Source organism: Bos indicus, chromosome 15, assembly GCF_029378745.1.
Source record: "Bos indicus isolate NIAB-ARS_2022 breed Sahiwal x Tharparkar chromosome 15, NIAB-ARS_B.indTharparkar_mat_pri_1.0, whole genome shotgun sequence".
Taxonomy (NCBI): Eukaryota; Metazoa; Chordata; class Mammalia; order Artiodactyla; family Bovidae; genus Bos; species Bos indicus.
Genome location: NC_091774.1, coordinates 47,254,717 through 47,264,952, shown reverse-complemented (window position 1 = coordinate 47,264,952; position 10,236 = coordinate 47,254,717). Strand labels below are relative to the sequence as shown.

Sequence of the window (10,236 nt, the reverse complement as noted above, 5' to 3'; positions counted from 1 at the left end):
TATATATGTATATATGTATATATATCCCCTCCCTCTGGAATCTCCCTCCCCTCTGTTTCCCTGTCTGGGATGATAGTCTGGAAGAAGCCAGTTTATGACTGGGATTCAGGAATCACCTGTGAAGAAATGAGGTTTGTCCTTCAGCCCTCCCCTCCCTTATCTCCTGTAGCTTTAAGAGCCTCAAAAAGAGAGGTTACAAGCTTCTCAACTCAAAGAAGTGAGATTGTTCCACAACCAGGGCCCTTTGATTCAGGTGAAGAAGCACTCTGGCTTTATTGTGAGGAAACTGGGAGGAGGAGCTGAGCCAAACTCGCATCAGGAGTGCTGGTGGGGAGCGCAGCCCAGGAGGCTGTTCATCCTCTGGGCCTGGGGAAGGTCCTTGGTCTTGCTCAATTCCTCCACATCTTTGTAGCAGTACAGATTGGGGCCTTGGACGAGGTACAAGCCCAGACCATTGGCAGAACACGAGTGGGGGCCCAGAGATTTCTCTGTACACAGGGCCCCATCGACTTTCGTATGGAGCCAAGGAAGCTCTGTCCACGTGGCTTGAGCTCCTAAGTTCAGGTCCAGCCTCCACAGCTTCTGGCCTGGGAAGAGACACCGGATGTAACATGGCTTCCGCGTCACGGGGATCTGCACCTGGCCTTTCTCACACCCTGATGGAGAAACACAGAACCAACCACCCCTCAGCACCCGACACCCCTCACCTGCCATGATGTAGAGCTGAGAAGATCCAGGACAGGTAAAGGCTGCATCCACAGAATGAAGGCAGACCCCATCAGGGCTCCCAAATTCCTTCTCCAGCTGCTTTGGATAATCTTTTACGAGAGTGTAGCCTGCCCTTGTCAGGAAGATATATACCTGGGTACCCTGGAGGACAAAGGACATTCATCAGCACGAGCAGGGTATTCTCCCCAGTCTCCACCTCAGGCCTCTCTCCCATCACACACCTGGATGAGGTAGAGCTTTTTATCCCAGAGAAAGGCAGCATCCACTGTTGAGGGACCTTGGGGCCACAGATGCTCAATGAGCCAGCTGTGCCACCCGTCCCGGCTGCTGTCCAGACGCCAGTAGTGGTTCTCTGTGGGGTAGCAGAGGTAGCTCTAGTGCTGGTGGTAAAAGGCCAGGCCGTGAAGAGGCAAGTGACAGATGCAGGGGTGAGTCCCGAGAAGGGGGAGAGAGTGCATCCAGAAGCCAAGAGGGAAGAGGCTAGGTGAGAAAGTAGAGCAAGCGTGTGGTTGGAAAAGTTAGGCATGGTGACCTGATTGGAACTGGAGGCAGTAGGGGCCTGATGGAAGGGCAAGCTTGGGGAAGAGTGGCCGGGTTGCTAGCTCAGGCCAACGTAATGAGGTTTGGTGTGGGCTCCTTATGCATCTCAGATGTCCGTGTGAGGAGGTGCTACAATGAGATGGTGGCCAGAAGTTAAAAGGGAAGCAGCGTGTGTGACCATCCCACACTCACTAACTGTCCCTTCCCCCTGGCAACCATAAGTCCATTTTTTATGTCTGTGAGTCTCTTTCTGTTTTGTAAATAAGTTCATTTGCGTCATTTCTCTTTAGAAATGCTATATTTAAAATGGATAACCAACAAGGACCTACAACCTAAAACATTGCTATATTTAAAGTAGATAACCAACAAGGGCCTATTGTATAGCACATGGAACTCTGCTTAATGTTGTGTGGCAGCCTGGATGGGAGGGGAGGTTTGGGGGAGATGGATACATGTATATGTATGGCTGAGTCCCTTCGCTGTTCACCTGAATCTATCACAACACTGTTAATCAAACCCCAATACAAAATTAAAAGTTCAAAAAAAAGAAAAGGGAAGACCACAGCAAGCTCCCACTGGGTGTTCTCTAATCTCATGAGATGGCCAGAGACAGAGGAAGTAGCCAGACCAGCCCCCTTATTTTCCTCTCCCCTTTTCATAACAACTTCCTAAAAAAATTGTCTAAACTTTTATTTACCTTTCCTTCCTCAATCCACTTCACTTATGTTCCTGTTTCCCTCTGCCATTGAAATTTCTCTCTTCAGGGTTAAGTATCCTCTAGCTTGCCAAATCTAATGTCTTCTTCTTACTCTACCTCTTAGCAGCATTTGACTGCTCACAGCTCCCTTCTTTAAATTTTTTTTTTTTTTTAATTTTGGCTCCTGTTATTCCAGACTCTTCCAGTGTTCTTACATTTTTGATGTCTCTTCAGCCTGGTATCCCACATTAGAATCCCCCGGTTTGGGCCTCCACTCTATCTGCCCTCATTCTGTAGTGATTTTACCTAGTCCAGGGTTTTAAACCCCATCTGCATACTGAAGACTTTTGATCTGTTCTTTTCACTTCTGATGGACCTTTTCTTTGAGTGTCAGGCTCAAACTCAGCTGCCTACCTGACGTGTCCATTTGGGGCTACTAGATACCAATACTCTAATGTGTCCAAACTCATTTCTGCTCCCAGCAAACACACACACCTTCTACCCTAGTCTTTTCCAATCTTAATAAAAGGAACCATTTGTCACCTAGTTACCCAGTTCCCCAAAGCTAAGTCATTCTTGAAACCACTCTTTTCCCTTCCCGACTCTGACCAATATCCAAGGCATTGGTTAATGCTATGGACTTGACTTCCAGAATACATCATGATGATTGCCCACCACCTCTGTGCTGTTATCCCAATCCAAGTTGTCATCACCTCTAATCCAGACAGCTGCGAGAACTCTTCGCCTGATTCCCTGCTCATACAATTATAGCTCTGTGACTTACATTCCATAAGAAATAAGGATGATCTTTTAAAAAATTAAGTCAGAACAGATCATGGCCCAACTCAAGATCCCCTCCTGGCTTCCTTTTACAGTTGAAAATCCTTACCAGGCCCATGATATAATCTTTTTTCTTTTTTGGTTGGTCCATGCACGGCTTGCAGGATCTTAGTTCTCCGACCAAGGACAGAACCCTGGGCCCTCAGCAGTGAACACATAAGAGTCCTAACCACTGGACCACCAGGGAATTCCCAGACCCATGTGATCTGGCTCCTTTCTCCCTCTTTTCAAGCCACTCATCTGCTCTTTCCCAACACTCGAGTCATACTGGCCTCCTTTCTTGACTCCTCAAAGTATTTGCTGTTCACCTTCCCTAAAATGCTTCTCCTCCATTGCCTTATGGGGCTAATTTCTCTTTATCACTGAAATCTCAGCTCAAAAGTCATCTCTTCAGGATTTCTCTGGTGGTCTGGTGGCTAAGACTCCATGCTTCCTATGCAGGAACCCGGGTTTAATCGACCCCTGGTCAGGGAACAAGATCTTACATGCCACAACTAAGGCTGGCGCAGACAAATAAATGCTGCTAAGTCACTTCAGTCGTGTCCGACTCTGCAATCCCATAGACAGCAGCCCACTAGGCTCCTCTGCCCCTGGGATTCTCCAGGCAAGAATACTGGAGTGGGTTGCCATTTCCTTCTCCAATGCATGAAAGTGAAAAGTGAAAATGAAGTCTCTCAGTCGTCCCCGACTCTTAGCGACACCAAGGACTGCAGCCTACCATGCTCCTCTGTCCATGGGATTTTCCAGGCAAGAGTACTGGGGTGGGGTGCCATTGCCTTCTCTGAGACAAATAAATAATAAATAGAATAAATATTTTTTAAAAATCATCTCCCAGAGAAGGGGCCCATCATTCTCTTCACTTCTATCCAATTATTCTGTCCTATTTCCTTCACAGCTTTTTGACACTTAACATTTTTTATTTTATATTTTAAAATATCAACAACTCACAAATCCATTTATACTAGCTTCAAATGGTATTTGGGAATAAGAAATATTCTAATGTTCCCAGGACATTTCACAGCTATTAACACTGCCTGAAAGTATTCTCTTTTATTTTCTCTTTATCATCTCTCTCTCCAGCAGGTTCTGTGAGGGTAATTGTCTTGCCTGCCATGTTGATCACTGTATCCCAGTGCCTAGAACAATGCCCAGTGCCTATCAGGTGCTTGATAAATAGTCAGTGTTCCCCATGCAGCCACAAGCTCTCTTTATGTGTATTAACCAGGCAAGACTCAGTGACCACATGTCCACCTTTCTCTCCTGATGAAACTACCCTGCTCATGGCTCCTATTTTGAGAATCAGAGCTATGCTGCTCTTTGGGCAGAGGAAATAAGTGCTGAGCCCCCAGTCCATCAATAGCCAATGCAGAGACCAACCAGCAGCCACTTTAATGTGGTCTGGAATAAAACTATGGGGCTGGGCCAGTCCCATTCTCTCTCTGGAAAGCCAATAGGGAAAAGAGCAACCGAGGCAGTTATCGGTTGTATCTGAGGCTAAAAGATCATAACTAGAGAGAAAATTGAGAGGACATAATGGTCCATGTGTGAACCAAAGTTGGGAAAGCAGAAAGAATAGATTAGAAACCGTGAGCTAGAGACAAGAGGTTTATCAATAAAGGAGAGGGGAGAACTGGCCCTTTGCTGAACAGCTGGGTCATACTGGTGTTTTTGCCAACATAGTGAGTTCCCACCTTGGCTGGGTATTTTTAACATAATGGTGTTCTCTCAACAGCTGTGGAACATCTCTAATACTCTTGACTTAGGATTTCAGCTGCATTCTGTTTATGCGCACATGGCCTTGAGATTCCACGATCTCACCATGGGTGAGTGTTCTCTGTCTATCTCTGTGTGTTCCCTGTAGCCCTAGTTTCTTAGTGTTTCTATCTCCATGTCTTTCTATCGATCTCTATCTCTATTTCCATAGCTATCTCACTTTGTGTGTGTGTTCTCCCAGTGGTGCCTTGCTCTCACCATAGCTGCGTATTCTCCTGAGACGTATGTGTTCTTACTCTGGCAGGTATTCTCAGTACAGGTCTACTTGTTCACTATAGGTGTGTGTTTCATCACGGATGTATGTTCTCATTACAGCATGGGGATATGCTGCTATGTTCTATATCCCCCTTGATATGGGGATATGCTCTGCTTGTGGCTGTGTATTTTTCATTATAGCTTGGTAGTCACATCTGATCGGATTTGTTCAGGGGTTAGGAGTAAGGAAGGATTTTTCACTCTGCTGTATTCTAAACCACTGTTTCACACCTGTATCCTGTCATACATATGTCTTAGGTTGAGTGTAATGGGATAGGTCACTCTCTTAGAGCTGTCCTCAAGTATGGATCAAGACTTATCCTTAGGTACTATTAGATGGCTTTTACTAATTAATGGCACAGGTCTGGGGAGAGGGGTCTCCCCTAGTCACTCAGGGGAGAAATCTTATCAGGCTAGTGAAGCTATTGCCTAAAGATCTAAGGAACTGAACACTTTTTGGCTGATGCTCAGCAACGGGAACATCTTATTTGCAGGTAACGCTGGGCCCAGAGGCTGGACATAGGAACCAGGCACCTGGAAAAAGATGGAGCTCCTGGGGATAAGCTTGAGGTAGAGCGGTGTAGAGAGGGTCAGAGACATGCAGGAGCAAAGGGAGTATGAGGAGTCATAGGTTCAGGGGGTTCAGAGAAGATACAAACCTTGCATGGATAGTACTGAGAGGCAGATAGGTGGAAGAAGTTAGAGGCCTGGACAATGAGATAGGTTCCTCAGATATGCATCTGAGGAAATGAGAGGTGAAAAGGAGCATGCCAGGGTGAAAGGATGGGAGCCTTTCATAAGGGGCACAGTGATGAAAATGGAGGAAATATCTCAGAGATGAGAGGCACACATGAAAGAGTAGGGAGGTATGGAGGACAGAGACAGGGGGATTGGAGGACAGAGATGGGGGGATTGGAAGGCATCTCTTACCACTGAAAGCGTAGGTGGCACCATGGTTGTCAGAAAGCAATGCAGACAAGACTAGATGTGGGCTACAGCGCTTATCCATATGCTGGGTTGCATTCCTATGTGCATGGCCTTGGGGGAGAAATAAGCAAGGGAGAACACACAAAGGCAAGAAGTCAGAATGAGGTCTGAGGTGGAAGAAACCGCTGGGGGTATTGGGGGTGCAGGTCTTCCCCATATGAAGACAGTTGGGAAGAGCCGGAATGGAAGTGGGGCTGGGGCAAGGGCCAAGGTATCATTCCATAGGTGAGGGTAGGAGCTGGGGTGTATGGCGTTTGCAGACTCAGGAAAGGTGGACATGTCTCCAGAGGTCCCAGGGCTGGGGCTTTCTCACCTCTGTTAGGGCAGGACATAAAGTAATCTCGGACATCCCGAGGATAAGTGGAATTCACTTCTCCCGTGACGGGGTCGAAGCGCAGGAATTTGTTACCCCGGAAGCAGTAGTAGCGGTTGAGCCATCGTATGGCTGAGGAGCAGTTCCTAACGGCCGGCCAGGGACGTTCCTTTATGGTTGTTGTAGGGAAGTCCCAGAACCACGTGTGGTTGCCTTTGTCCAATCAACCAACAAGCATTCGGTGAGGCCAGACTGTGCCCTCCCTTGTGCTTGCACTGGGCCCCAGGATGGACCAGATGTGGCCCCCATCACACGGAGCTCACAGCCCAGCAGCGCAAGTTCCCAGTTGAGGAAAGTAGTCATATGACAAAATTCAGCAGCAAAGTACACATGATCAGTTCAGCAAGGGCAGTGGGAAGAGTCTGGGGAAACTTCCCAGAGAAGGTGATACTTAAACTAAAAACTGAAGGAGTTACAAAGCAGTCAAGAATGGGAGATGGAAGCATGAAGCAAACTGGGTGTCTAGGGAATAGCAGAGAGTTTGGGGGGCTTCATATTCAAGGCAAGGATTGAGAGATTAAACACTGGAGGGTCAATAGGCTGGAGGGACTTGGAGAACCTTGTCTGTAAGGTCATGAAGAACTTTGTGAGACTAAAGAACATAGGTTTGTCCTAAGGGTCATGGAGGACACGAAGGGCTTTTAGCAGAATTATATCCAGTTAACTTCCCCAGAATGACTTCCTCTTACTTCCCCTACTTAAACTGTGTAGACCTTAATTAGCTTCTCTATTTCTCTTTCTTGGGAAACCATATCATGGTTCTACCAGCACCACCCTCCCTATCTCTACCTCCCTCACCACCATCCCACCGCTACTCCACGCTCTCTTATTCCAGCCTGCACTGACCTTGGAAGAAGAAGACACCCTCATGAGAGCATTCTCCGTGGTGACATTCCACAGCTGCATCCAGTGGGAATGGGATTCCAGGAAACTTCTCTTGGAGCAACTTTGGATATTCCTCCCCCTTCTCAGGAGGATATACCCAGAATTTGTCCCCCTACACACAAAAGCATGCTATTTTTAATATGCATGCCAGACACTGCCATTCTGCTCACACAACACCTTTGATCTATCACAATTAACATAATATTCTTCTGCAGTCCCCCATACTCTCAATCCATCTGTGGACAACAATGTGCTGACCCCTTGCACAAATATACACCTTCAATTTGTGCAAATCCAATCACTGTTACTACACACACACATCTGACTATGTGCAACTAGCACGCCCATGGTACAATTATCTGCAACACCATTGGTTTTGGCAGGCACATCCATAGTCATCCTGTGATCATCCATCCATTCAAACATTCATTTGTTCATTTATTCACTCAAGAAACAGTTGCTGAATGACTACCATATGCCAGGTATTGTGAGAAGCACTGGTCATAAAGGGGTGACAAGACTCTATCTCTGCCTTCAAGGACTTCATTTTTTTTTTCACTGTACAAAAACAGAAAGTGAGCCCCTAGTGTGTCCTAGCCATGTGAGCCCCAAGGTGGAGGCATGTGAAGTGCATTGGGAATAAAGGAGAGGTGCCTAAGTCAACCTAGAGAATTCCTAGAAGGCTGCACAGAGGAGGGAACATTTGGGCCAGGTGTTCAAAACTGAGCAGGAATTTTCCAGGTAGACAAGTGTGGAAAGGGCATTACTAGCAGAGGGAGTAGCATGTACACCGTATACTCATGTGGCTGGCATACAGTGAATGTGGCTGGGGAAGAGATCAACCTGAAAAGATAAGCAAGGGCCAGGTCTCATGACCCGTGTGCCCCTGGCTTACAGGGTGCAGCACGTGGTGGTGCCATTTGCTGAAATAGGGGACTTGGGAGGAGAGGGATTTGTACAGAAGATACTGTGTTCTGTTTGGGGGGTGCTGTATTTGAGGTGTCTACAGAACATCTAAATTGAAGATGTCAGCCAGGAAATTGCAAAGAAATGTCTGGAGCTCTGGGGAAAGAGCCATATCTGGTGTCCACAACGTGGAGAGTCTCAGAGCTGTGGCAGTAGTTGAGATCACCCAGGGAGGGTGAATGGAAAGGCTGGGAAGGATCCCCACGGAACATTCAGGGAGTGGCCCAGGATGAGAAGCTGAGAAGAGCAAGAAAAAAAGGCAGGAGGGAAAACAAACCCAGCAGTGAGGGCCACCCAGCCATGCAGCATCTTTGTGTGAGTCAGGAGAAGGTGCCCAGAAGGACCAGACACAAGCTGGGCCAGGACATGGGACCTGATGAGCACAGTGGGCTGGATTTCATCCTCCACTCACCCCTCAGCCAGGTACCGCTGTGCGGCGAACAACCTGGCAACCATAGGAAGAAGACCAGATGCGGGGTCATGGAAGCCAAGGAGGAATTTCTAGGAAGGAAAGGATGGTCAACAGCTTGAGGAGTAGCAGAGAGGTGTGGAGGCAGATTAGGACTGAAGAAGAGCCACTGGATGTGGCGCCTGTCAGGTCCGCATGCATACACACACACACCCCCCTAGCCTGACCTTGCTCAGGAAAGGAAGGCCCAGGAGGAGGAAACCTGGAACCTGTTGGCAAGGGCCACCTAGGGGAGGGTTTCTCATGTTGACTCCAGCATTTCTGGCCTGGCCCTGACCTGGGTCCAGTCGTACCTTGATCAGAAGGACACTGTTACGATCATAGCGGAATGCAGCATCCACGGGACTGGGGGCATCCTTCCACCTCTCTGAGATCAACTGCCGGGCCCAGGCATGACCCTTCCACACAAACTCCCCTGCAAAACACACAGTCACTGAAGGACCCAGAGCAAACTTTTGGCCTACTGAGATAGTTACAAAGAAGCCATGGGTGATGCTCTTAAATAATTCCTAAGACCACCAGGATACATCCTGGTGAAGGCAACCAAGTCTGAGGTCCCAAATGCCCCAGTCCCAGCCCCTCCTACCTTTTAAAAACAGCATGTTCCCATGCTCATCCAGGGTGGTAGCATCAAAGCCCCAGCCATCCGAGCAGCGTTCTGGGGAGGAGGCAGGGAGGCAGCAGGTGAAAGATCAGTAAGAGGATACAATGCAGAAGCAGAGAGACAGACACAGAGAGTCAGGGCCTCACCCGTCACGTCTGGATCCGGCTTGGCCACATTCCCACCTTCAACTCCGTGCCCAAGCTCAGGAGCTCTAACCCTAGAGAGAAGACACAGAGCTGTCTGGCTCCACAGCAGCTAACCCCTCTTCCTTAGCTCCTGACCCTAGACTTGAAGAAGTGAAGTAAAGTCGCTCAGTTGCGTCTGACTCTTTGCAACCCCATGGACTGTAGCCTACCAGGCTCCTCTGTCCATGGGATTTTCCAGGCAAGGCTACTGGAGTGGGTTGCCATTTCCTTCTCCACAGGATCTTTCCAACCCAGGGATCAAACCCAGGTCTTCTGCATTTTAGGCAGATGCTTTACTGTCTGAGCCACCAGGGAAGTCCCAAGACCCCAGACTTACCCCAGACCTAAAAGCTGGCCCTATCCCACTCTAATCCCAACCCCGGTCCTCCTTCTCCAGCCTCAACTTTACTCACAGAGGGTGGGCTTTAGCCAAAGACCAGCACAAGCCCAACAGCCACAGTGCAACTGGCACTCTCAATGCCCGAGCCATGGTGAGCTGGAGAGGCCCCAGGACAGCGCTGGGCACCTGGCTGAACCCCCTATATAGAGAAGGCAACAGCACTACCCCCACTCCAAGCCTGCTGGGAACAAGATCTCTCAGGACTATGCCAATATTGGCTGATTACATCAGTGCAAATAAGGTCAGGGTCTGAACAGAAATCTGAATCCAAGACTAACTCTTCCCGGCAGGAGGCCCCATCCCCCTTCAGTGACTTTTTTTTAAACTTTTTATTTTATATTGGAGTATAGCCAATTAACAACGTTTGATAGTTTCAGGTGGACAGCAAAGCACTTTGGTGACTTTTGAGCGGTGACTGGCCCAGGCCATTGATGTTCAACATGACTCTTCACCTTGTTGATGCGTCTGGGTACCCATAAAGAGTAAGAAGGGGTTAGATTGATTGAGGACCACCTGACCGTGGTTGGACTTGC

The 10,236-nt window shown here is 48.2% G+C and overlaps 1 protein-coding gene across 2 annotated transcripts; it reads right to left on the bottom strand.

Moving 5' to 3' along the window:
• Positions 1–239: 239 nt before the first annotated feature.
• HPX (hemopexin) lies at positions 240–9,873 on the bottom strand. Of its 2 annotated transcripts, XM_019975509.2 has the most exons (10): positions 9,717–9,873; positions 9,265–9,335; positions 9,101–9,172; positions 8,808–8,929; positions 7,041–7,191; positions 6,135–6,347; positions 5,765–5,872; positions 951–1,081; positions 708–870; positions 240–587 (listed from the first exon to the last, which is right to left on the bottom strand). In XM_019975509.2, exons 1-10 carry the CDS (start codon positions 9,791–9,793, stop codon positions 316–318), a joined length of 1,380 nt encoding a protein of 459 aa, XP_019831068.2. In that variant the 5' UTR covers positions 9,794–9,873; the 3' UTR covers positions 240–315. The 2 variants fall into 2 exon arrangements, with proteins under 2 accessions (XP_019831068.2, XP_019831069.2); XM_019975510.2 differs by lacking the exon at positions 6,135–6,347.
• Positions 9,874–10,236: the final 363 nt, after the last annotated feature.

What these genes read in the sequence shown, in the direction of transcription:
- HPX (XM_019975509.2), bottom strand. Translation starts at nt 9,793, where the DNA reads ATGGCTCGGGCATTGAGAGTGCCAGTTGCACTGTGGCTGTTGGGCTTG. An exon ending in ACAGTGTCCTTCTGATCAAG is followed by an intron (nt 7,192 to 8,807) that starts GTACGACTGGAC and finishes TTTTGTGTGTAG; the next exon opens with GGGGACAAATTCTGGGTATA. An exon ending in TCAGCTCTACATCATGGCAG is followed by an intron (nt 588 to 707) that starts GTGAGGGGTGTC and finishes GTCTCTTCCCAG; the next exon opens with GCCAGAAGCTGTGGAGGCTG.